Source organism: Sciurus vulgaris (genome assembly GCF_902686455.1).
Source record: "Sciurus vulgaris genome assembly, chromosome: 8".
Classification (NCBI taxonomy): Eukaryota; Metazoa; Chordata; class Mammalia; order Rodentia; family Sciuridae; genus Sciurus; species Sciurus vulgaris.
This window is the reverse complement of record NC_136468.1, coordinates 280,996-307,837: the sequence shown is the minus strand read 5'-3', so window position 1 is coordinate 307,837 and position 26,842 is coordinate 280,996. Positions and strand designations below refer to the sequence as shown.

At 47.2% G+C, this 26,842-nt stretch overlaps 1 protein-coding gene across 9 annotated transcripts in view; it reads left to right on the top strand.

The window, feature by feature from the left end:
• Nucleotides 1-16,014, top strand: part of DYNC2I1 (dynein 2 intermediate chain 1) — a 78,612-nt gene extending 62,598 nt beyond the window's left edge. For 8 of the 9 annotated variants that reach the window (XM_079150648.1, XM_079150647.1, XM_079150649.1 and 5 more), the window contains 4 exons: nt 8,172-8,271; nt 8,472-8,603; nt 9,881-10,104; nt 14,519-16,014. In XM_079150648.1, the coding sequence (XP_079006774.1) occupies nt 8,172-8,271; nt 8,472-8,603; nt 9,881-10,104; nt 14,519-14,717 (655 nt within the window). In that variant the 3' untranslated portion in view covers nt 14,718-16,014. Of the gene's footprint in view, nt 1-7,931; nt 8,138-8,171; nt 8,272-8,471; nt 8,604-9,880; nt 10,105-14,518 lie in introns of those variants that run through there. The other variant, XM_079150653.1, reaches the window with a different exon arrangement.
• Nucleotides 16,015-26,842: the final 10,828 nt, after the last annotated feature.

The following is a 26,842-nucleotide window of genomic DNA, read 5'->3' as shown; positions in this document are numbered from 1 at the left end:
CTGGAGGTCTGACTCCCGTCCCTCCTCTCCGCAGTGTCTTCTGGAGGTCTGACTCCCGTCCCTCCTCTCAGCAGTGTCTTCTGGAGGTCTGACTCCCGTCCCTCCTCTCAGCAGTGTCTTCTGGAGGTCTGACTCCCATCCCTCCTCTCAGCAGTGTCTTCTGGAGGTCTGACTCCCATCCCTCCTCTCAGCAGTGTCTTCTGGAGGTCCATGGGAAGAGGCCTGTAGGGGGAAGTGCTGCAATGAGGAATTCTGACCTGTGCCCCCCTGACCCAGGGCACTGAGACCCAGCAGCCTTTCAGAACCAGAAGGGGTGTCCCGGGAGGTATATCTCATTGGTTGAAGTATTTTTTGCAACTCCCTGTCCTCAACACCCCCACAAGTGTGCCATGAAGAGGGAAGCTGGGAGCCATTCCTTGTCCTCTGTGGTTATAACAGAGCAGGAAGTGTCCTTCAGCATGCTTGGCATATGGAGTGCAAAGGAGGGGACGGGTTGGGGCTAGAGTGAACGTGAGTTTGTGGAGAGGTGATAACTGAGCTTTACCTTTGAAAAATGGAAGTTAGTGTGTTCTGTTTCCAGGAGTAGTACATTTGAGGACCCAGAGCCATGAAGATGCACAGAGTGTTCAGAGCTGCCAGTAGGTCTGAGTGGAGGGATGGAGAGGAGTCAGTGGCCAACCCTAATACATCTGCTGGCAGTGCTAGCGGGTTTAGGTGAACCTAAACCCACAGGACTTTAATCCAAGGACTGGTATGTCTTCCTTGTCATTTAGGATGATTAACCTGGCAAAATTTTGAGTTTGGAACAGGGGAAATTAGAGTAGAGTCAGGGAGACCAGGTGGGAGGCTCCTGTAGAGGCCAAGGAAGGCAAAACTGAAGACCTGGGACTCACTGAGGGCACATCGGAGGGGAGAGCCTTGCACGGCTTGTCTTCCTATGTGTGGCTGGTCACAGGGTATGCTCTGAAGATGAGAAGCAGGAGGAGGAAGGGGTCTCTGGGGAGAGTCAGGCTGAGCTGTGGAATGCATGGGGGCCCAGAGGCAGTGGGCACCACAGCAGGGACCTCAGCTGGAGGCCCTCAGGTGGGGTCAACCACAGGGCTGACATCTGTGGTCCTGCTGCAGTGTGGGAGGAGGAGCAGGAAGGGGACTGAGAAGAACTGACCAGGACAGCAGCTGTGGGCTGCATAAAGCCAAGAACGTCAAGAAAACATAATAATATTTAAAAAGGGAGCCGGGGATGTGGCTCAGTAGTAGAGCACTTGCCTAGCACATGTGAAGCACTGGGTTCAATCTTCACCACCACATAAAAATAAATGAATAAAATAAAGGTATTGTGTCTATCTACAACTAAAAAAACTAGGAAAAAGAAAAAGTAGAAAGGGGGAAAAAAACTCTAAATGCCAAGAGAAAGAAGGGAACATTGGGAGATCCAAGATGGCGGACTAGAGGGAGGCTGCATTCCTTGTCGCTCCGTAATGCCGGATTTAAGCAGAGGATATCTGTTTCTTGGTGAGGCAGTTTTTGCTGCTTATCGATCCCCTGGTGTTTACCCATTTGTCTTCTGTGATGACCTGCAGTCTGCCAGCATATCGACGCCTTTTTTGAGAGCAGATTGCTCACTGTCAGGGGCCTATCATCCGCCATTTGCCTGCCTCTCGCCTGTCCATCGCCTGCCTTACACCTATCCATCACCCAACGCTTGAGGTTCACCTCCCGATCGTCTGACAACAGTCAGCAAACTGATCGCCAATCGCCAGTGGAGCACCAGCTGCCTGCTGTTTCCTGGAAGTTCACTGTAATAGTACCTGCAGGTTTGATTACACGTGACTGCCGCCATTTTGAGACAACAGCCAGGCCCCATAGGACCCCTGGCCGGACTGACTGAGCCCCGTCTCCAGGATCCCTCATCGCGACCGATCACTCCCTGCCTCCAAAGCCCTCACATCCACTGACTGCTCCCTGCCGCCAGGACTCCCAGACCAACTAACTGCGCCCTATCACCGGGACCCCAGACGGACTGATTACATCCGGCCTCCAGGATCCCACAACCACACCAAACACACCCGACCTCCAGGACCCCTGCATGACCAACCGCATCCCGCCTCCAGGACCTCCAGTTGACCACGTCCACCCCTGAGCTGCAGCTCCCCATTTGCCAACACATTTCGAAGCCAGAGCAGCCATCTTGGATAACCCTGGAAGCCATAGCTCCAATCTTTGGGTGGGGCAAATCCCATCCTGAAATGCCTGCTGGAGACTTGAAGCTCATTGTCAGGTACCTCTCATGCATCAGGCTGCTGAAGACTGGGAGGTTTCATTAGTATATGACTGTTATATTGTAGATTTTCTTTTTTCTCCTTATTGAACAATTTTAAGTTTTTATTTCTTTACTTTTCTTGCTCTCGTTTCCTTTTGTTTACCTGTTCCCTCAGAGTCTCTTTCTCCCTTTTGCATGCTAACATCCGATTTCTTTTGATTACACGCTCACCCTTTCTATTATCTAGAACTTCTGTATAGTCTTTTCTTATCCCATTAACAGCCACATTCTACATCCCTATGCATCCTCTTTGTCCTCCATTAGAAACTGCAGACCTTATTGCAAACCTGTTTGTTTTACCGAAGATAATATTTGAACTCACTTTGTTTATTATGACAATTTTGTTATTGTCCCCATAGGGGCTATTTGGTCTAGGATTGCATAGTGTCTGATTTGGGCACTGCTAATATTGATCTCTCCTTAAAGAAAGGGTTTTGGAAACCTATAGGGCCACTATAAGTCTATAGGGGGAAATCTGCAATACCCCAGATCTGCACTGCTAGAGGGGAAGACACATGAACAACATGAAAAAGCAAGGGAAGAAAATGATCCAAACAAATCTAGATTCTATATTAATAGAATCCAATGGCAGTATGTTAGAAGAAATGTCAGAAAAGGACTTCAGATTATACATGATTAAGATGATTCGCGAAGCAAAGGATGAGATAAGAGAGCAAATGCAGGCAATGAATGATAATACCAATAAGCTGAAAGAGCACCTGCAGGAAGCAAAAGATCATTTAAACAAAGAGATAGAGATTCTTAAAAAAAAAAAAAAACCAAAACGGAAATCCTTGAAATGAAGTGTTGGGGGCTGTGCCATGTTGACAGCGCCAGATCACATCAGCAGCAAGGAGGTTAATTGACATAAGCACACTCAGGTGATTTATCATCCATGCACACAGTGTATGCGCATGTATTCTCAAGCACTCCTAATTGTGCCTGCTTGGACATCTAGTGTCTCGCCTAATCTTTGCGTAAGAGGTGTGGCCCTGCTCTCCGCCTCCTGGAGGTGATAAAAGCGTAGGCGGAGTGAGACAGCGTGACACACACAGCAGCAGCCAGAAGAAAGGAAGCAGAAGCAGCAGCTAGAAGGAAGAAGGAGCGCAGCAGCTAGTAGAAAGAAGCACAGCAGCAGCTAGCAGAAGACACAGCAGCTAGTAGAAAGAAAAGACAGCAGAACGGCAGCTAGGAAGAAGAAGCGGCTAGCCGATAGAAGCAGCGAGTAGGGGCAACAGCGGAAGGCAGATCGCAGAACGGAGGACTGACTCGCATCACTAAAGCACCTTAGTTAGACGTACCCTTAATTCACAGGATGCAGGACGCACCAGTAAGAAGCAGCAGACCTTAAGTGAGGCGTAGCAAGTCTCTCTTCCTCTAAGCTCTAAGCAAAGCCTGTCCTTCTCTCAAAGTCTCCCTTAAGCAAAGTCTCTCTTTCTCTCTGATAAGCCAAGTCTCTCTCTCTCTCTCTCCTCTCAAAGCAAGTAAACCTCATTTCCTCTATCCTCTATAAACAAACAAGCAAGAAAGCAGTGCACTAAAGAGAAAGATAGAAGTAGCTCAGTTTCCAGTCCACCACCCATAAGACCCGTGCAAGTTGTTGCTGCAAGCAGTGACAAATATCCAAGGATTTTGTACCGCAAAGAGCCAGCGACATGAAGGAGACAATAAACCAAATTAAAAACTCAATGGAAAGCATCACCAACAGACTAGACCACTTGGAAGACAGAACCTCAGACAATGAGGACAAAATATTTAATCTTGAAAAACAGTTGCCCAAACAGAGAAGATGGTAAGAAATCATGAACAGAATCTCCAAGAACTATGGGACATCATGAAAAGACCAAATTTAAGAAGTATTGGGATTGAGGAAGGCACAGAGATACAAACCAAAGGAATGAACAACCTATTCAATGAAATAATATCAGAAAATTTCCCAAACCTGAAGAATGAAATGGAAAATCAAATACAAGAGGCTTACAGAACACCAAATGCACAGAATCACAACAGATCCACACCAAGGCACTATAATGAAAATGCCTAACATTCAAAATAAAGATAGGATTTTGAAGGCCGCGAGAGAAAAGCATGAGATTACATATAGGGAGAAACCAATATGGATAGCAGCCGACTTCTCAACCCAGACTCTAAAAGCTAGAAGGGCCTGGAACAACATATTTCAAGCTCTGAAAGAACATGGTTGCCAACCAAGAATCCTATACCCAGCAAAACTAACCTTCAGATTTGAAGATGAAATAAAATCCTTCCATAATAAACTAAAGTTAAAGAATTACAAATAGAAAGCCTGCGCTACAGAAAGTTCTCAACAAAATGTTCCACGAGGAGGAAATGAAAAACAACAATGTAGGTCAGCAAAGGGAGGAACTACCTTAGAGAAAAACCACTCAAAGGAGAAACCAAGCCAACTTAAAAACCAAAAATAAGCCCAAATGACTGGGAATACAAATCATTTCTCAATAATAACCCTGAACGTTAATGGCCTAACTCATCAATCAAAAGACATAGACTGGCAGAATGGATTAAAAAGAAAGACCCAACAATATGCTGCCTGCAAGAGACACATCTCATAGAAAAAGACATCCACAGACTAAAGGTGAAAGGATGGGAAAAAAACCTACCACACACATGGACTCAGTAAAAAAGTGGGGGTTTCCATCCTTATATCAGATAAAGTGGACTTCAAGCCAAAGTTAGTCAGACGGGATAAAGAAGAACATTTCATACTGCTCAAGGGAACCATAAATCAGGAAGACATAACAATAGTAAATATTTATGCCCCAAACAATGGTGCATCCCTGTACATCAAATAAATCCTTCTCAATTTCAGGAATCACATAGACCACAACACAATAATTCTGGGCGACTTTAACGCACTGCTGTCACCACTAGATAGATCTTCCAAACAAAATCCAACCAAAGAAACCATAGAACTCAATAACACAATCAATAACCTAGACTTAATAGACATATATGGAATATTCCATCCATCAACGAGCGGATACACTTTCTTCTCAGCAGCACATGAAACCTTCTTGATAATAGACCATATGTTATGCCACAAAGCAGCCCTTAGGAAATGCAAAAAAATAGAGATACTGCCTTGTGTTCTATCAGATCCTAATGGACTGAGAGTAGAAATCAATGACAAAATAAAAAAGGGAAATTACTCCAACACTTGGAGACTAAATAATATGCTATTGAATGAAACATGGATAACAAAAAACATCATGGAGGAGATTAAAAAATTCTAAGAGGTCAATGAGAATGATGATACAACATGTCAAAATCTCTGGGACACTATGAAAGCGATACTAAGAGGAAAATTCATTGCATGGAGCGCATTCCAGAAAAGAATGAAAAGTCAACAACTAAATGACCTAACATTACAGCTCAAAGCCCTAGAAAAAGAAGAACAGAATAAGAGCAAAAGTAGTAGAAGACAGGAAATAATTAGAATCAGAGCTGAAATCAATGAAATTGAAACAAAAGAAACAATTCAAAAAATTGACAAAACAAAAAGTTGGTTCTTTGAGAAAGTAAACAAAATAGACAAACCCTTAGCCACACTAACAAAGAGAAGGAGAGAGAAATTCAAATTACTAAAATACATGATGCAAAAGGAAATATCACGACAGACACCACTGAGATACAGAACATAATGAGACACTACTTTGAAAATCTGTATTCCAACAAAATAGAAACTACCGAAGACATTGACAAATTTCTGGGGAGATATGCTCCTCCCAAACTGAACCAGGAGGATATACACAATTTAAACAGATCAATCTCAAGCAATGAAATAGAAGAAGCCATTAAAAATCTACCATCCAAGAAAAGCCCAGGACCAGATGGATTCTCAGCTGAGTTCTACAAGACCTTCAAAGAAGAACCCATTCCAGTACTTCAGACCAGAGACCCTGCATCTTATAGAAGAAAAAGTAGATCCATATCTTCAACTTGTTGGCTTAGGATCAGACTTCCTTCACAGGACTCCCATAGTACAAGAAATAAAAGCAAGAATCAATAACTGGGATAGATTCAAACTAAATAGCTTTCTCTCAGCAAAGGAAACTATCAGCAACGCGAAGAGAGAGCCTACAGAGTGGGAGAAAATCTTTGCCACTCATACTTCAGATAGAGCACTAATCTCCAGAATATATAAAGAACTCAGAAAACTCTACACCAAGAATACAAATAACCCAATCAACAAATGGGCTAAGGATATGAACAGACACTTCACTGAGGACGCTCTACAAGCAATCAACAAACATATGAAAAAATGTTCACCATCTTTAGTAATAAGAGAAATGCAAATCAAAACTACCCTAAGATTCCATCTTACCCCAATTAGAATGGCGATTATCAAGAATACAAGCAACAATAGGTGTTGGAGAGGATGTGGGGAAAAAGGTACACTCATACATTGCTGGTGGGGCTGCAAATTAGTGCAGCCACTCTGGAAAGCAGTGTGGAGATTCCTTAGAAAACTTGGAATGGACCCACCATTTGACCCAGCTATCCCACTCCTCGGCCTATACCCAAAGGACTTAAAATCAGCATACTACAGAGATACAGCCACATCAATGTTCATAGCTGCTCAATTCACAATAGCCAGACTGTGGAACCAACCTAGATGCCCTTCAATTGATGAGTGGATAAAGAAACTGTGGTATATATACACAATGGAATATTACTCAGTTATAAAGAATAATAAAATGATGGCATTTGCAGGCAAATGGATGAAATTGGAGAATATCATGCTAAGTGAGATAAGCCAATCTAAAAAATGGCATTTGCAGGCAAATGGATGAAATTGGAGAATATCATGCTAAGTGAGATAAGCCAATCTAAAAAATCCAAAAGATGAATGATCTCACTGATAAGCGGATGATGACATGTAATGGGGGTTGGGAGGGGGGCAAGAATGGAGGAAGGAGGGACTGTGTAGAGGGAAAAGAGGGGTGGGGGGCTGGGGGGGAAGGAAAAAATAACAGAATGAATCAAACATCATTACTCTATGTAAATGTATGAATATGCAAATGGTATGCTGTTACTCCATGTACAAACAGAAACATATCCCATTTGTTTACAATAAAAATAAAAAAATAAAGAAGGGAACATTGTGTGGTCGGCTTTCGAGCTGATGTGTAACAACCCAGAGTCCTGTACCAGACTGAGCTGTCTTCGGCCTTCATGACCAGGGTGCATGTGGCTGGCCCGAGCCAGACCTGGGACCTCTGCATGGCAGTCTGCAGCTCAGTGCCCCGCGGCGGAGGGAAGGCAGGAGCTCTGAAGGACTTGAGACTGTGCTGGGTGAGGCCTGAGAACCTCAAGGTGAGACGTGACCATCAAAGACCCACACCAGTGGCCTTATTGGATATAGGGACATCTGCCTGGTGGAAGCGTTACTTTTACAAACTGTGGTTTCCAGGGTTCCCACAGCAGTTTGCCAAAGATGAATTCACAAACAAAACTTGATAGAAGTACAGCAGGAGGAAGCAGTCCACCACAGTGCAGCAAGTAGGTTGGTGGGCACACCAAGGACTTGCCTAAAGCCCTTCAGAAATGAAGCTCGTTTCTGTACCTTTAGATGATGAGGGTAAGCAGCATATCAGACATAGCTGAAGAAGAAATGAGTGAGTAGGACGATAGATCTCAAGAAATCACCACGTGTATGGGAAGAGGAAGCAGGGTTGGCAAGACCACAGAGGAGGTGTGGCACGGCCTGGCTCACTCTGGCAGTGTGTGGTCATGCTGGATGAGTGTTCAGAGCGTCACTGTCTTTAAGGCTTCAAAACGTACCATCTGTGCATGTCTACTTTTTCCCCAGCCTTTCCCGTAAAGGGAGTGAATTCTGGGGGCCCACACAGGCGCTGAGTGTCAGATTTCTGCCTTCAGACCCTGATCACTTTGTTGTTGGCACGGACATGGTGAGTAGTGTCTTGCATTTCACTCTACCACTAGTCCCCCACCCCGGAGTTGCCTGATAGATATCTTTGTTTTTGAGATTAACTCACTATTTTTTTACTATTTGCTTTTATTATAATGTGGAATAAATTTTTTCAAGAATATTGACTTCACCCATCTTATACCTAGTAGTTTCTTTGGCCACTCTTTGTCTTATTACTAGGGTCTTATAAGCCACGGCACAAGACAAGACTTGAGAGTATCTCCCAAACTGTTCCGGCCTTGGCAACGTGGTATCAGACCAGTGAAAGTTAATGTGATTGATTTTTCACCATTTGGAGAACCAGTTTTCTTGGTAAGAAAGTCTGTTTTTTACAGCACTCTTTTTCTGTTTTCTTAAAAAAAAAAATTTTTTTTTTTAGTTGTAGATGGACATGATACAGTCTTTATTGTATTTATTTATTTTTATGTGATGCTGAGAATTGAACCCAGTGCCCCACACATGCCAGGCAAGTGCTCCACCACTGAGCACTATTTTCCTTGGTATTATTTACCTATTTGGGAAGTACAATATAGTAACCTATTGGGAAATTTTGAAAGTTCATTTATTGGGCTATAAATTAATTATGTTTAGGCATCAGAGATATAAAGTGGAGAAATATGATATTAATAACAAAGAAATTAAGTAAATTAGGTAAAAATCTGGGTCTCTTAAGAAATACTATGTTCAGTCGCAAACTATTTAGAATTTAACAGAATATCAAACACCTACGGACTCTTGGTCACTGGTCCAGTCCTGAGAGCCTGCCTGTTCCTGCGAGAGGGGCACTGTTCCTCCCAAGAGTTCCCGGTGGGCCCCTGGCTGTCACCCCACAGTCTCCACCTCACCTGTGAAGGCCCAAACCTCTGGGTACCCTCTGCAGAGCACCGTGTCCAAGCCCCAGCAGCCACCTACAGTGCAGGCCCTGGGTGGCTCAGCCACGCCCCAGCCGGCCTGTGAAGGAGGAAGGGGCGGTTCCCGAGCCGCTCAGGCCCTGGCCGGCGCCTCCCTCCTCCCTCCTCCCTCCTCCCTCCTCCTGTGGCTGTGCTGCTTATTCAGATTTAGGTTTTTAAGTTTGTCTGTTTGCATTTCATTTTAGAACTCTACCCCCTTTCCTGTTGTTTTTCTTTCTCTTTCATAGTATGTGAAGTATTAACTAGAGTAAGAAGTAATCAATCTTCTTATTTATTAAACCGATTAAGTTTTCTTTTTAGAGATTTCAATCCAAGGTGAACATGTAACCATATTTTTGATGTGGTTATGTGTCATTTTTTAAATGTGAGTTATTTACTTCCACGGAGCCAAACGTAACAGCTTGTGCTTGAATCAGTGATAGTCAGCTCTGTTCAAAGCACCTGCTTATTTTCCTGTTGACTAAATGCCGGGATGATCAGCCCTTGGCGGGGTGGTGCAGCCGCAGCCTCCAGGGTGAGCACGCGCCTCCACAATGTGTCCGGGTTGGGCTGCTGCCACTCAGGTTCCGACAGCACATTCCCCGCACGTGTGGCTTGACCTGGAGGTCAGTGCCCTGGGGTCTCGCGGGCCCTGGGTCTAGTTCGAAGCAGACAGGTAACACTGCCTCCCCGTTGCAGGCTGGCTGCTCAGACGGCAGCATCAGGCTGCACCAGCTCACCTCCGCGCAGCCGCTGTTGCAGTGGGACGGCAGCACCGGGGGCCGCGCTGTGGCTGCGCTGCAGTGGTCCCCGACGAGGCCCGCTGTGTTCCTGGTGCAGGACGTCGCATCCAGGATTTACGTGTGGGACCTTCTGCAGAGTGATCTGGGCCCTGTGGCCATGCAGCCCATCTCCCCAGACAGGTGAGCACAGGCCCACGAGGCTGCGGCATCCCCACCCGCCTTTCTGCGTATCTAACCTGCCACTAGGCGGCTGCAGTTTAAAGGGCTTGATTTATTTTTAATGATATATTTATATTTTAAGGTATATTCATGAGTTTAAAATACTTAGTCTCTTAGAGCACTCAGGTTCACAGCAAGCCTGCTCCACGCAGCCTGCCCGCCAGCACCCACCAGGTAATCAACCAGAGCCACCTATGTTAGGTCCACTCTTTTTTTTTTTTTTTGTTACCAGGGATTGAACTCAGGGGCACTCAGCCACATCCTTGGCCCTATTTTGCTATTTTGTATTTTATTTAGAGACAGGGTCTCCCTGAATTGCCTAGTGCCCCACCGTTGCTGAGGCTGGCTTTGAACTTGCGATCCTCCTGCCTCAGCCTCCTGAGCTGCTGGGATGACAGCCATGTGCCACCACGCCTGGCTAGGTTCACTCCTGGTGTTGTTTAACCAGTATTTTGAAAGCTGCTTCACAACGTGGTTATCTTATGTTTAAAGTAGTCTGTTGGATTGAAAAATTTAGAGCATAGTATTTGCCCATCATCATTCCTGAAGGAAAAGAAGAAACTTTTTGTGAGTTCTGAGCTAATTTATAATCTTATAAAGTCAATCTGTATGTGAGTGATGTGAATGTGCCAACCCGTTTCTAAATAGGGGGCACCTGTGCTTGGTGACCCCATGCCCCATGCCCGGGCCTTGCTTTGCTCAGACCCTTGGGGTCCCCAGGGTCCCAAGGGCTCACGCGAAGTCCGTTATTGTGAGAATTGTCGGTGATGCTTCTTTTAGACAGTTATCTGCCATCATCCTGTCTATTTCAAAGCAGAAGTGTGGACGGAAGCTTTCATCATGAAGGGCTCTCTTGACCCCAGCTGTCTTTTCATCTGTGTTTTTTTTTTTTTTTTTTTTTTTTTTTAGTTTATGTGTGTGTGTGTGTGTGTGTGTGTGTGTGTGTGTTCTGTATTTTTCTTAGTTGTTTATGGACCTTTATTTTATTTATTTGTTTCTATGTGATGCTGAGGATGGAACCCAGGGCCTCACACATGCCAGGCAGGCGCTCCACCACTGAGCCACACCCCAGCCCCCACCTGTGTTTTTTTCTTGAGATCTTACATTTCTTTCCAATAACTTCTCTGTGGTGGTTTGTGAGAATTAGGAAGAAATCCCACCCTTCTTTTATAAAGGAAGAAGAGGATAAAATGCTTAGATAATGGTTTGATAGAAGGTTAGGGATATGCTGATAAGATCTGAAAAAATAAGAAATTGCATTTCCTTGGTTCACTTGCTGGGTGTACTGTTGTTATTCTAATCATTAAAAACACGTCGGATGCCAGTGTGGTGGTGCCCCTGCAGTCTCAGCACTCAGAGGCTGAGGAAGGAAGCCTGCTCGAGCCCAGGAGCTTGAGGCCAGCCAGTGTTTCCCTATCTCAAAAACAAAAAGAAAAAAAACAACACCACCAAAACTTAGGACTGTGATTCACTATGAGCACACAACACTTCCTGAGCTTGTTACCCCAGGAAGTCTGTCAGTCACCATTTGATGAACAAGTACGTATTTATCCGGCACTGACTGTGTACCCAGGGCTACTGTAGAGTGAGGAAGTTGGGATGGCCTCCCTCTAGCGGGCAGTCCATGTAGTGGCTGAGGAGTGAGGAGGCTGAGTGTGCAGGAAGGGAGGCCCGGGAGCGTGTGGAACTCCTGCATGGCCTCTGTTCCTGCGGGCTCTTCGGCCTCTCCAGCCTCCGTTCCCGTGCAGCTCTTGGCCCTCCCTGGCCCATCCTGGAAGGTGCTCCATGGCCAGTCGGGGGAAGCTCATCCTTGGCGTCCCTCCTACCTCAGGGTGGTGGGCCTCGGAGGCTGGCCCCACTCTGACTGTGAGCCTGCTGACTCTCCCTGGGAGGCCTCCACACGTGTGCCCTAGGGCTCAGAGGAGGGAGGTGGCCGCTGAGACACAGATTTCTCCACTCTGCTTACAGCAGAACCTTGTGGAATGGTGCAGAGCATTCTCTTCTGTGAACTCCTGTTTGAATGTCTGGCAGCAGCTTTGAAGTTGAAGAAGCGATGCTTGTGCTGAAGTGTTCAGCGTTAAAGAACGCAACAGGCGCAACACTCAGCGCTCAGAAGTAGGCAGTGGGGTGGGTCCACATGAGGACTCGGCGCCGTCAGAGCTGGGTTCTGATGAGTGGTGGAGACCAGCCTCCTGTTTCCAGCTGGTGGAAGGCCACTCCCGGCTCCTGTGGCAGCCCCAGCTCTGCGGGTGGTGGTGCCGTGTGGGGCACTGAGTGCTGGACTTTGTTCTGGTCTTCTGTCCTCTGCTTGGTTCTGTCCAGCTTGCACATCTGAAGGACATTTGAAAACATTGCAGTGACGGTACTGACCTCTGTTCATGCATGTGTTTTAAATGTTACGAGTTTATTCGCAGAGCTGGGGATTGAACCCAGGGGCTGCATCTCTAGCCCTTCATAATTTATTTTGAGACAGAGTCTCACCAGTCTTCCCCGCAAGCTTTGAACTTGTGGTCCTCCTGACTCCGCCTCTAAAAATCCCTGGGATTACAGGTGTGTGCCACTGCACCCAGCCCTCAATGTCTTTTAAAAAGCACCTGGACATGGTTCATCAGGGGCTGCAATTGCTTACCCAGCAGTCTTGGTGCCAGGAAGCCTCTGTGGATGCTTCCATGCTGTCCTGTGGGTCTCCCCCTTTCTGATGAGTTGGGGGGCAGGTGTGACAGTGCCGGGCAGCAGTGAGGGCCCCGCTGCTGGTGCTTCCCACGGTCTGCTCCTTTTAGGGCTTGGTTCCCATTCTGCTCCAACCTGTGGGTTCGCCCGGGGCCCGGAGTGAGCCCTAAGGGGCTGTCCTCAGGCCATGGTGCCAAGGGCACAGGCAGGCCTAGTGCGGCTCTGTCAGACCTGGGTGCGTGTGCTGGGAACGTTGAGTGTGTCTGGTGCGCAGGCTGGAGCACGTAGGATATCAGCAGCAGGCCGAGCTCGCGGGTCCCTGCCATTGCTGCTGGCTCCTCCTGCCTGCGGTGAGGGGCCAGTTCTGTCCTGCTGCCAGTCACGGTCCCACCAATGTGGTTCAGCACCACGCAGAGTCTGCACAGCCACCGCAGATCACTGCTGCGTGAGACAGGGAAGGTGTCAGGACACCTGCTGGGTTAGAAGTGCTTCTGTCCTTGGGTGCTTCCACTGCGACGGAGATATGCCCAGAATGCTGTGGGACTCCTGATGCAATCTGGGCACAGGGAGTGGGTCTTGGAAGGCCTCTGGGGGATGCCAGCACCCAGCCAAATCTTATGGATAGATAGGAGTGAACCAGACAAAGGTGAGTGGAGAGTGTCCCAGAGGCAACGGGAGAGATCGCCCAGCAGTCTTGGGGCTGCAGGTGCCGGAAGCAGGAAGGGGAGGGGGAGGATTGGATTTGGAGAGACACTGGGCCAGCAGAGACCCAGGGGTCACTGGGGAGAGACTGGGCACCTTCCCACTGGTGACAGGAAGGATTAGCACTCGGTAGTGTGTGAGAGTCTCTTGGCATGGGGAGGAGGTGAGAGTTGAGATAGGCCCGATCAAGAAACTGGCCAGGTATGAAAAAAGGTGGGATGAGACAGACATCACTCCCCCGTGCACACGTGTGCTTGCTTACACAGCGAATCCACACCGTGCACAACCACGGAAACGAAGAAAAGATGAACCCCTTTTGTGTACAATGAATCAAAATGCAGTCTGTAAAAGTAAAAAAATAAAAAAGAGAGAAACTGGTCAGCAGAGAGAGAAGGCCTTAGCATGGGGATGGTGTGGAGGAGGGACTGTGCGAGCAGGACCAGGCCCAGGGAACCCCAGGCTGCTCGAGTGGCGCCTGATGGTGGACGGAGTGGCCGTGTACCAGGAGGGAAGCTGAACTGAATAGCCTCGAGTTCCGGGCCGTCTGGCTACATGTGCAGCTTTGTGAGCTGTGACCCTGAACTTGTTGAGACTGGGGTGGGGAGAGACTGAGGCGCCAGGGCTCCCCAGACTGGGAGTCCCACGTGTCCAGAAGAGCAGACCCCATGGGTGGGGATTGGACCCCATGAGCCCCATCTGCCTCCTCCCCTGGCCCCACACGGGGCCGTGCTGGGGGGTGCTCGCCCAGGAAGCAGATGCAGGGCAGCGCCCTTCTGAGGCAGGCTTCCTGGCTCCCAGGTGTGTCCACAGCCTGGCCGCTTGCAGCTCCTCCCCAAGGGTGGGCCAGGCCGCGTTGCCAATGTGTGCCTGCGCGAGCGTTGGGTTCCTCACTCTCTCCCTGGTCTGACCATGGACACTGTAGAATTTGTGCTTCTGTTTGTCCTGGGAAGAGCCAGCCTGTGCTATGCACCAGCTTCTCAGCTCATGTCCCCTCTCCCTGCAGCCTGGTGGCCATGACTGTCCTGGGGGAGCCAGAGAAGGCCAGTGGCAGCTTCCAGGCACTGGTGCTTGCCAGGGCCTCTGGCACGGTCGACATTCAGTACCTGAAGAGGCAGTGGACAAGCCCAGAGGCAGATGAGCACAGCCGACTGCGTCTGTTCCTGCAGGGAGCCCTGCGGAAGGAGGGAGGCCTGCCCACTTGAGGACACCATCCAGGGCAGCGCTTTGCAAGACCTGCGTTGAGAGCATGTGATCAGACCCTGGACGGTTCCACGTCGTGTGTTCATGTGCACAGAACATGTGTGCTCTGTACATGATTTCTTTTACAAGAGCTTTTTCTGTATTCCCCTTAAATAAGTCACTATTTTGGAAGAGAAACAAACGAATATTTTAGTATATACTAAATTTCAAAGGAAATGTCAAGTTAAGTCTGGTATGCTCTTTTCTGAGAGTATTTCTAGTTATTTGTGTAATAACTGTAAAATATCATCACATTTATCACTAGATCTTAAATAGTCTACTATGAAAATGTATTTCAATAGACTAGGTTCTAAGGTGTCATAAAATGATAAACGCGTCTGAAAGGAGTTACTCCCTGAATGACCTCTTGGGCCTGTGTCTTCCTCAAGCTTGTCTTGGGCATCGTCTTTTGGCATTATTTGAATGTCACCTGCGGAGCCGCATTATGCTTTGGTATGAGATGCCGTCTGTGTGTAGAAACAGCACGGTCACTCCTCTGGGCCTGTGTCCCAGGCATGGGGTGGAGGTGCCGTGAGGCCTGGGGCACCAGACTGCTCTGCTTTGCAGCTGCTGGGCGACTGATCTGGAGTCCTGGCTTGGTGCCGTGGGCAAGTTCCAGCCTCAGAGTCCATCTTGCCTCCCTCTCTGCAGCCTCCTCTCTCTTGTATCTGAGAATCAGGCTGCTACCTGCTGCAGTTCCTCCATCCTCCTCGTTCCCTCCTCTGCATGGCTCTTCTACCTGGGAGGCCTTTGGACTGCTCAGCGAGTACCTTCGTGGAATCCAGTTTGTGGTGCTTCTGAGTCAGGTGGCTGTCCCAGGTCCCGAGAGCCACTTCTGGTGCCAAGCCACACACACTCAGTCGCGTGCTTTGCTTCAGTGAAAGTCAGGACTGATAACCTCCTGACTTGCCAGCGGGTTCCTTGATTCCTTTCCTGCAGCTCTTCTAGGATCCTTGCTTCCCCTGGCAAGGGGCCCAGGAGGCCCCGCCTCCCAGGAGGCCATGCGAGGCGGTGGAGGTGTGTGCAGGAGGCCCACGTTGGTTTCCTGAGCTCCTTGCTGGGGCGCCTGGGAAGACCATTTTGAGACTGCAGTCACTGTGTGGCCTGTGGCCACTTGCAGGGATGCGGACGGCATGGTGTGCCCCTGCCTGTGGCTGTGCACCTGCTGGGGTGCCTTGAACGCGTCCTCAGAGTCCCATGTCATGCTTTGTGAGCCCTCCAGAAATGTGAAGGTCGCAAAAAGAAAAAAGAAAAGCCTGGGGCCCAGCCATTCCCCCCAGCCTCCTCCGCAGGAGGACGCCTAGGGCTCTTGCCCCTACACCCCCACCTCAAAATAGACCTGCTCAGCCTCAGGTCCGGTGGCAACAGTCTTCCCTGGTGACACCTTCCCTGGTGACACCTCTGGGCCTGTCCAGAAAGAAGATGGCTGGATGCAGAATCGTGATTGCAGCCCCAGCTAATGACAGCAGCAGGGCATGCCACAGAGCAAGGACACCAAAGGAGGCACCCAGAGGGAAGGCTGCCTCCGCCTGGCCTTGGCCTCCCCGGGAGCTTCCCTCTAGCAAGGCGGTGTGGTCAGGCAGTCTCTGCAGAGCACCCCAGGAGTCCATGTGCTGGCCTGCACTTGGAGAGCCCAAGCCTGCACCCCCAAGAGCCTTGCATTTCCTTCCAGGGGCTGATTGGTCACTTGACACTCCTTTTCAATCTTCTTGTTTAGAAATCACTTTTGTTTCTAGAGGACTCATCATGTGTGTGAATGAAGCCAGTGTTCTTTGCTCCCTGTCCTTACGGGTCTGTCCCCAGGGCCTGTGCCCTGCCTTACACAGCAGGTACTGAGTGAAAACAGAGCCGAACCCTGTCGTAACAGGTTGCCGCGCGGGATGCCGAGGCTGTATGTGTGCCTGGGGATGGAACTTGAGCCTTGTGCACAGCAGCCCTTGCTGCATTTGAGACGGCATCCTGCCAAGTTTCCCAGGCTGCCTTTGACTGTGGTCCTCCTGCCTTAGCCTCCTGAGTGGAGGAGCACTCACCCCTCTCCTCCCCAGATCCCTGTTTGTGAAATTGCATTTGATCTAATCTGGATTTAAGAGGGTGGCTGACTGCCTTGATTTTACCTGGTTAGGCATATGTTTGCTGTCCAAATACATTCTGGGTCCACTCAATTATCCTTAAGGAAGTGGTTATTAAATACAACTTTTGGGAACCTTAGAACACATGGCAGAGGATTAACAACCTTATTATTCCTCCCAAATTTTCATCAAAATGCTCAGGAAGATGCAAAGAGGGGTTAAAATACCATAACAAAGACCAGTCCACCAGTTCAGAAGTGATCTCTCCTACCTGGAAGATGGACGTCCTGGCTGGAAAAGCCTCAACACCTGGAGCTGAGTGGTCTGTGTGGCCTGTGGCCCTGGTTCTCCCCTGCTTGCTGTGTTTCCTGAAGGGTTTGTTAGACTGTCTGAGGGATGGTCAGGCGAAGGCCTGTCGCTGCCCTCTGTGCTAGGATAGCATCCTAGGAGGATGCGTCCATCAGGCAGGTCCCTACCTCAGGGTCTGAGCAGTGGCTCCTGAGGAGGAGCCGCCCAGAGCACGGGCCTCGGGCCACACAGCCCTGGAGGAGCAGCTGAGGTAAAGGGGCAGCGGGCAGAAGAGGTGAGGTAAGGGGGCAGCGGGCAGAAGAGGTGAGGTAAGGGGGCAGCGGGCAGAAGAGGTGAGCGCAGGGGAGGTGGTGGGCGTGTTGCAGCCTGAGGGAAGCGACAGAGTAAGTGTTCCCTCTCCTGCTCCTCTGCCTCCTCTCCAGTGTTTGTCCCTCCAGTGTGTCCCCATTGGTGGCCCTGGGTTCTTCCCTGGGATAGCTCCCCCTCCTCAGAGGCCCTCTGGAGCCTTGCTCTGTGTGTGGGCAGGAGAGGAAAGAGGGACGGCCGCAGATGCCGCAGAGCCCGCTGTGAATGCCGCGAGTGTGAGGAGGCCACCACACGGGGCAGCCTCGGCCAGCCTGGCCAGACCCCGCACTGCCCGGCTTGCTCCGCCTGGGGCGGGAGAAGCTCAGACCAAGCGTGCTGCTGGGGCCCTTCACGGGGCAGCACCGGAAGCCTGCGTGTGACCCTCTTTGTGAGGGTGGCGCTCTCACCCCCCCCTTGAGCTCGTTTCTCAAAGGCTTTCCTTCTGATGGTACAATGTGAAACACCTGGGAATGTCCAGCCCTGGGGAGGGCCCTTCTCAGGGGAGCCCCATGCCCACACGCTGGGTTCTGAGGTCAGTTCGTGCCCTGGACAGAGCTGCAGGGGCCACACAGACCACAGACGCTGTGGCACGGGGCTTCGGGCCACCTGATGGATGGATGGTGGCCGCAGGATGGGCACAGGGGCCACATGGAATGCAGACACTGCGGCGCGGGCTCTGGAAGCCCTCTGGTTTCCGTGGTGTTTCCCTCACACGGCGAGTGGGCACAACAGTCTGAGAACCAGACGTCCCAGAGTTTTGCCTGCATCACGTGGAAGAGAAGTGGCCCTGAGTGAACTGGTCCACTTCTCTGCCGAGTGAAGTGAGGCTGTGGCGGGCAGCAAGCTGGGTGTGAGTGTGAGCAACTGTCTCATGCTGTGGGAGAGGCCTGGCCCCAGTGTGGTCCCTGCAGTGGTCTCTGGAGAAGGGCCACGGGGATGGGAAGACACGCCCACAGGTCAGCTCACTCTGCAGCATGGCCCCCTGACAATTCCCAGGCGCGTGTGGAGTAGTTTGAACTTCCCTGGTCTGACTTCAGCTGTGCTTTCCAGCTTAATAAACCACTGATAACAAAACTTCCCCAGGTTAATGGGATGTGCCACCCGCCAGGCACGAAGCCAAGGCTGCTTTTCATCTGAGTTGCCCAGGGGAAGGAGCTGGAACGGGGGGCTGGGTGAGCCCCGCAGGGGCCAGCGCCTGGCCTCCTGCCCCATGGTGGACTTGCGGCCCCCCAGTGCTGTGGGATGTCAGTTCCTCCTGCCCGTGAGCCCCTTCTGAGGTCAGCCTCCCTTCCCAGCCCTGTCCTCAGCTCTCTGCGTGCATTCCGAGGCTGCTCCCACCAGTGCTCTGAGGACGCGGCAGCACGGCCATGTGGATAAAGAAACATCTCCGCTAGCTGCTCTGAGCCTCGAGAAGCAAAGCAGTCCCTGAAGTGCAGAAGTGCCCTGTCCTCCCTCCGCCTTGGAGGACAGCACATGCTGACCAGGGCCGCACCACAGGCCCAGCCTGCAGGATACCAGGGAGGGAGAGCAGGCGAGACGGGCAGGCCGTGCTCCTCAGGCACCCACAAGGCACACTGTCCTGAAAGTCCCTGTCTGCAGTCCTTTTAACTGAATGGCCACCTCTGCACAGGGTGGGGCAGACTCTGGGAAAATACCAGCAGCTGTCTGCTGGGACCCTGCTCGGTGCTCAGGGCCTCTTTCTGTGCTTCCTGGAAGGCTGGGAACCCTGCCTGCTTCTCATCCACACAGTCGACCTGTGAAGACGCTGTTCAGAGCCGAGCTCTTCCCCTGCAACCCGTGTGCACGCATCCCGTGGTGTGGTGGTCAGGGGACCAACGCTCTGGAAGCACAGCTTCTCTGTTGTTCTCCTGCCAGGCGCAAGTAAACAAGTGCTGCCTAATAGCTGTTGCTGTCTTAGGGGACTAAAAAGGAACCTTTTCCCTCTTCTGCTGATGTCTGGCATTCTAAGGGGCTGGGGAGATAGCTCAGTTGGTAAAGTGCTTGCCTTACAAGCACAGGGCCCTGGGTTCAATCCCCAGCACCGCAAAACAAAAAAACATTCTAAGCATTCTCCAGCCTGCATTGCATCTTCAAACTTTTCCAAATTCCTCCTGCAAACCAGTTCCAAATGCTTCTGAACCACATGGTCTGATTAGTCAAGATCATGACCCCTCTTCTTGGTACCAGTTTCAGTGTCAGTCATCTTCGCATTGCTGTAACCAAAACACTTGACAAGGCCAAGTTAGAGGAGTAAAAGTTTATTTGGGCTCATAGTTTCAGAGGTTCAGTCCATAATAGGCCAAATCTATTCCTTTGGGCCAAAGGTGAGGCAGGACATCATGGGGGAAGGTCAGCAGCAGAGGAAAGCTGCTCTGTTTCTGACTAGGAGAGAGAGGTGGGAGGAAGCGGCTGCAATTTCCTTCCAGGGCACATCCCAGTGACCTACCTCCTCCAGTCACACCCCACTGCCTGCAGTTACCACCTAGTAGTCCATTCCAACTAGGATGGACTGATTAGGTCACAGCCCTCACTGCATAGTCATCTCACTTCTGAATGTTCCATGAGCATGGAGCTCTGGGGGACCTCAGATCCAGGTTGTAACAAAGGCATGTACCACCACACCTGACAAAGGGACTTTTTAAAAAACTTTAATTTATTTTTATTGTAAACAAATGGGATACATGTTTCTGTTTGTACATGGAGTAACAGCATACCATTTGCATAATCATACATTTACATAGGGTAATGATGTTTGATTCATTCTGTTATTTTTTCCTTCCCCCCACCCCTCCCACCCCTCTTTTCCCTCTACACAGTCCCTCCTTACTCCATTCTTGCCCCCCTCCCAACCCCCCATTATGTGTCATCATCCGCTTATCAGCGAGATCATTTGTCCTTTGGTTTTTTTGAGATTAGCTAATCTCACTTAGCATGATATTCCCCAGTTTCATCCATTTGCCTGCAAATGCCATAATTTTATTATTCTTTATAACTGAGTAATATTCCATTGTGTATATATACCACAGTTTCTTTATCCACTCATCAATTGAAGGGCATCTAGGTTGGTTCCATAGTCTGGCTATTGTGAATTGAGCAGCTATGAACATTGATGTGGCTGTATCTCTGAAGTATGCTGATTTTAAGTCCTTTGGGTATAGGCTGAGGAGTGGGATAGCTGGGTCAATGGTGGTTCCATTCCAAGTTTTCTAAGGAATCTCCACACTGCTTTCCAGAGTGGCTGCACTAATTTGCAGCCCCACCAGCAATGTATGAGTGTACCTTTTTCCCCACATCCTCTCCAACACCTATTGTTGCTTGTATTCTTGATAATCGCCATTCTAATTGGGGTGAGATGGAATCTTAGGGTAGTTTTGATTTGCATTTCTCTTATTATTAAAGATGGTGAACATTTTTTCATATGTTTGTTGATTGCTTGTAGATCTTCTTCTGTGAAGTGTCTGTTCATATCCTTAGCCCATTTGTTGATTGGGTTATTTGTACTCTTGGTGTAGAGTTTTTTGAGTTCTTTATATATTCTGGAAATTAGTGCTCTATCTGAAGTATGAGTGGCAAAGATTTTCTCCCACTCTGTAGGCTCTCTCTTCACATTGCTGATAGTTTCCTTTGCTGAGAGAAAGCTATTTAGTTTGAATCTGCCCCAGTTACTGATTCTTGCTTTTATTTCTTGTGCTATGGGAGTCCTGTTAAGGAAGTCTGATCCTAAACCAACAAGTTGAAGATTTGGATCTACTTTTTCTTCTATAAGATGCAGGGTCTCTGGTCTGATTTCAAGGTCCTTGATCCATAGTGAGTTGAGTTTTGTGCAGGGTGAGAGTTAGGGGTTTAGTTTCATTCTGTTGCATATGGATTTCCAGTTTTCCCAGCACCATTTGTTGAAGAGGCTATCTTTTCTCCATTGCATATTTTTGGCACCTTTGTCTAGTATGAGAAAATTGTATTCATTTGGGTTTGTGTCCGTGTCCTCTATTCTGTACCATTGATCTACCTGTCTATTTTGGTGCCAATACCATGCCGTTTTTGTTACTATTGCTTTGTAGTATAGTTGAAGTTCTGGTATTGCGATACCCCCTGTTTCATTCTTCGTGCTAAGGATTGCTTTAGCTATTCTGGGTTTCTTATTCTTCCAGATGAATTTCATGACTGCTTGCTCTATTTCTGTAAGGTACGTCATTGGGATTTTAATTGGAATTGCATTGAATCTGTGTAGCACTTTTGGTAGTATGGCCACTTTGACAATATTAATTCTGCCTAGCCAAGAACATGGGAGATCTTTCCATCTTCTAAGGTCTTCCTTAATTTCTTTCTTCAATGTTTTGTAGTTTTCATTGTAGAGATCTTTTACCTCTTTGGTTAGATGGATGCCCAAGTATTTTTTTTTTTTTTGAGGCTATTGCAAATGGGGTTGTTTTCCTCATTTCCCTTTGAGCTGTTTCGTCACTTGCGTATAAAAATGCTTTAGATTTATGCGTGTTGATTTTATAGCCTGCTATTCTGCTGAATTCATTGATGAGGTCTAGAAGTTTTCTGGAGGACCTTTTCGGATCCTTTAAATATAGAATCATGTCATCCACAAATAGTGACAGCTTAAGTTCCTCTTTTCCTGTTCGTATCCCTTTAATTTCTTTAGTCTGCCTAATTGCTCTGGCTAGAGTTTCGAGGACAATGTTGAATAGAAGTGGTGAAAGAGGACATCCCTGTCTTGTTCCTGTTTTTAAAGGAAATGGTTTCAGTTTTTCTCCATTGAGAATGGTGTTGGCCATGGGCTTAGCATAAATAGCCTTTACAATGTTCAGGTGTGTTCCTACTATCCCTGTTATTTCTAGTGTTTTGAGCATGAAGGGGTGTTGTATTTTGTCGAATGCTTTTTCTGCATCAATTCAAATAACCATATGATTCTTATCCTTAAGTCTATTGACATGATGGATTACGTTTATTGATTTATGGATGTTAAACCATTCTTGCATTCCAGGGATGAACCCCACTTGATCGTGGTGCATGATTTTCTTAATATGTTTTTGGATACGGTTTGCCAATATTTTGTTAAGGATCTTTGCATCTATATTCATCAAGGATATTGTTCTAAAATTTTATTTCCTTGATGTGTCTTTTCCTGGCTTGGGTATGAGGGTGACATTATTAGCTTCCTAGAATGAGTTTGGTAGGGTACCCTCCTTTTCTATTTCCTGGAATACTTTGAGAAGTATTGGAATGGGTTCTTCTTTGAAGGTCTTGTAGAACTCGGCTGAGAATCCGTCTGGTCCTGGGCTTTTCTTGGATGGTAGGTTTTTAATGGCTTCTTCTATTTCATTGCTTGATATTGATCTGTTTAAATCATGTATGTCCTCCTGGTTTAGTTTGGGAGGGACATATGTCTCTAGAAATTTGTCAATGTCTTCGGTAGTTTCTATTTTGTTGGAATACAGATTTTCATAGTAGCTTCTCATTATGTTCTGTATCTCAGTGGTGTCTGTCATGATATTTCCTTTTGCATCATGTATTTTAGTAATTTGAGTCTTCTCTCTCCTTCTCTTTGTTAGTGTGGCTAAGGGTTTGTCTATTTTGTTTACTTTCTCAAAGAACCAACTTTTTGTTTTGCCAATTTTTTGAATTGTTTCTTTTGTTTCAATTTCATTGATTTCAGCTCTGATTCTAATTATTTCCTGTCTTCTACTACTTTTGCTCTTATTCTGTTCTTCTTTTTCTAGGGCTTTGAGCTGTAATGTTAGGTCATTTAGTTGTTGACTTTTCATTCTTTTCTGGAATGCATTCCATGCAATGAATTTTCCTCTTAGTACCGCTTTCATAGTGTCCCAGAGATTTTGATATGTTGTAGCGTTGTTCTCATTGACCTCTAAGAATTTTTTTTATCTCCTCCCTGATGTTTTCTGTTATCCATGTTTCATTCAATAGCATATTATTTAGTGTCCAGGTGTTGGAGTAATTTCCCTTTTTTATTTTGTCATTGATTTCTACTCTCAGTCCATTAGGATCTGATAGAACACAAGGCAGTATCTCTATTTTTTTGCATTTCCTAAGGGCTGCTTTGTGGCATAACATATGGTCTATTATCAAGAAGGTTCCTTGTGCTGCTGAGAAGAAAGTGTATCCGCTCGTTGATGGATGGAATATTCCATATATGTCTATTAAGTCCAGGTTATTGATTGTGTTATTGAGTTCTATGGTTTCTTTGGTTGGATTTTGTTTGGAAGATCTATTTAGTGGTGACAGTGGTGCCTTAAAGTCACCCAGAATTATTGTGCTGTGGTCTATGTGATTCCTGAAATTGAGAAGGATTTGTTTGATGTACAGGGATGCACCATTGTTTGGGGCATAAATATTTACTATTGTTATGTCTTCCTGATTTATGGTTCCTTTAAGCAGTGTGAAATGTCCTTCTTTATCCCTTCTGACTAACTTTGGCTTGAAGTCCACTTTATCTGATATAAGGATGGAAACCCCTGCTTTTTTACTGAGTCCATGTGCGTGGTAGGTTTTTTCCCATCCTTTCACCTTTAGTCTGTGGATGTCTTTTTCTATGAGATGTGTCTCTTTCAGGCAGCATGTTGTTGGGTCTTTCTTTTTAATCCATTCTGCCAGTCTATGTCTTTTGATTGATGAGTTTAGGCCATTAACATTCAGGGTTATTATTGAGAAATGATTTGTATTCCCAGTCATTTGGGCTTATTTTTGGTTTTTAAGTCGGCTTGGTTTCTCCTTTGAGTGGTTTTTCTCTAAGGTAGTTCCTCCCTTTGCTGACCTCCATTGTTGTTTTTCATTTCCTTCTCATAGGATATTTTGTTGAGAACATTCTGTAGCTCAGGCTTTCTATTTGTAAATTCTTTCAACTTTTGTTTATCATGGAAAGATTTTATTTCATCTTCAAATCTGAAGGTTAGTTTTGCTGGGCATAGGATTCTTGGTTGGCAACCATGTTCTTACAGAGATTGAAATATGTTGTTCCAGGCCCTTCTAGCTTTTAGAGTCTGGGCTGAAAAGTCGGCTGTTATCCGTATTGGTCTCCCCCTATATGTAATCTGATGCTTTTCTCTCGCGGCCTTCAAAATCCTATCTTTATTTTGAATGTTAGGCATTTTCATTATAAAGTGTCTTGGTGTGGATCTGTTGTGATTCTGTGCATTTGGTGTTCTGTAAGCCTCTTGTATTTGATTTTCCATTTCATTCTTCAGGTTTGGGAAATTTTCTGATATTATTTCATTGAATAGGTTGTTCATTCCTTTGGTTTGTATCTCTGTGCCTTCCTCAATCCCAATACTTCTTAAATTTGGTCTTTTCATGATGTCCCATAGTTCTTGGAGATTCTGTTCATGATTTCTTACCATCTTCTCTGGGCAACTTTATTTTCAAGATTAAATATTTTATCTTTATTGTGTGTCTTTATTTATTTATTTATTTATTTATTTATTCTGTCTTCCAAGTGGTCTAATCTTTTGGTGATGCTTTCCATTGAGGTTTTAATTTGGTTTATTGTTTCCTTCATTTCAAGGATTTCCATTCGGTTTTTTTTTGAGAATCTCTATCTCTTTGTTTAAATGATCATTTGCTTCCTGCAGGTGCTCTTTCAGCTTATTGGTATTATCATTCATTGCCTGCATTTGCTCTCTTATCTCATCCTTTGCTTCGCGAATCATCTTAATCATGTATAATCTGAAGTCCTTTTCTGACATTTCTTCTAACATACTGTCATTGGATTCTATTACTATAGGATCTAGATTTGTTTGGATCATTTTCTTCCCTTGTTTTTTCATGTTGTTCACGTATCTTCCCCTCCAGCAGTGCAGATCTGGGGTATTGCAGATTTCCTCCTATAGGCTTCTAGTGGCCCTATAGGTTTCCAAAACCCTTTCTTTAAGGAGAGATCAATATTAGCAGTGCCCAATTCAGACACTATGCAATTCTAGACCAAATAGCCCCTATGGGGACAATAATAATATTGTCATAATAAACAGAATGAGTTCAAATATTATCTTCAGTATAACAAACGGATTTGCAATAATGTCTGCAGTTTCTAATGGAGGACAAAGAGGATGCATAGGGATGTAGAATGTGGTTGTTAATGGGATAAGAAAAGACTATACAGAAGTTCTAGATAATAGAAAGGGTGAGCGTGTAATCAAAAGAAATCGGATGTTAGCATGCAAAAGGGAGAAAGAGACTCTGAGGGAACAGGTAAACAAAAGGAAACGAGAGCAAGAAAAGTAAAGAAATAAAAACTTAAAATTGTTCAATAAGGAGAAAAAAGAAAATCTACAATATAACAGTCATATACTAATGAAACCTCCCAGTCTTCAGCAGCCTGATGCATGAGAGGTACCTGACAATGAGCTTCAAGTCTCCAGCAGGCATCTCAGGATGGGATTTGCCCCACCCAAAGATCGGAGCTATGGCTTCCAGGGTTATCCAAGATGGTTGCTCTGGCTTCAAAATGTGTTGGCAAATGGTGAGCTGTAGCTCAGGTGTGGACGTGGTCAGCTGGAGGTCCTGGAGGTGGGGTGTGCTTGGTCAGGCAGGGATCCTGGAGGTCGGGTGTGTTTGGGGTGGTTGTAGGATCCTGGAGGCGGGGTGCAATCAGTCAGTCTGGGGTCACTTTGATAGGACGCAGTCAGTTGGTCTGGGGGTGCTGGCGGCAGGGAGCAGTCAGTCGATGTGATCGGAGTGATCGGTCGGGATGAGGGATCCTGGAGATGGGGCTCAGTCAGTCCGGCCAGGGGTCCTATGGGGCCTGGCTGTTGTCTCAAAATGGCGGCAGCCACGTGTAATCAAAGCTGCAGTTACTGCAATAGTGAACTTCCAGGCAGCAGCAGGCAGCTGGTGCTCCACTGGTGGTCGGTTATCAGTTTGCTGACTGTTGTCGGACAATCAGGAGGTGAACGTCATTCCTTGGGTGATGGATAGGTGAAAGGCAGGTGATGGACAGGCGAGAGGAAGGCAAAAGGCGGATGATAGGCGCCTGACAGTGAGCAATCTGCACTCAAAAAATCATCGATATGCTGGCAGACTGCAGGTCATCACAGCAGACTAATGGGGTAAACCGCAGGGGTTCGACAAGCAGCAAAAACTGCCTCACCAAGAAACAGATATCCTCTCCTTGAAACCGGAGTTACGGAGTGACAAGGAACGCAGCCTCCCTCTAGTCTGCCATCTTGGATCTCCAAAGGGACATTTTTAAAGACAGAAATGATAGGATTTCATCGAAAATTTTAAACAATCATCTCTGGCTATGTTGATAAATAACTAAGGTGGCATCACTTGAGGTTGAGCAGACCTTTACTGGGCAGGTGTTTCGTGGAGGGCTTTCCACAAGCGTTTGCCAGGGTCTCTTACAG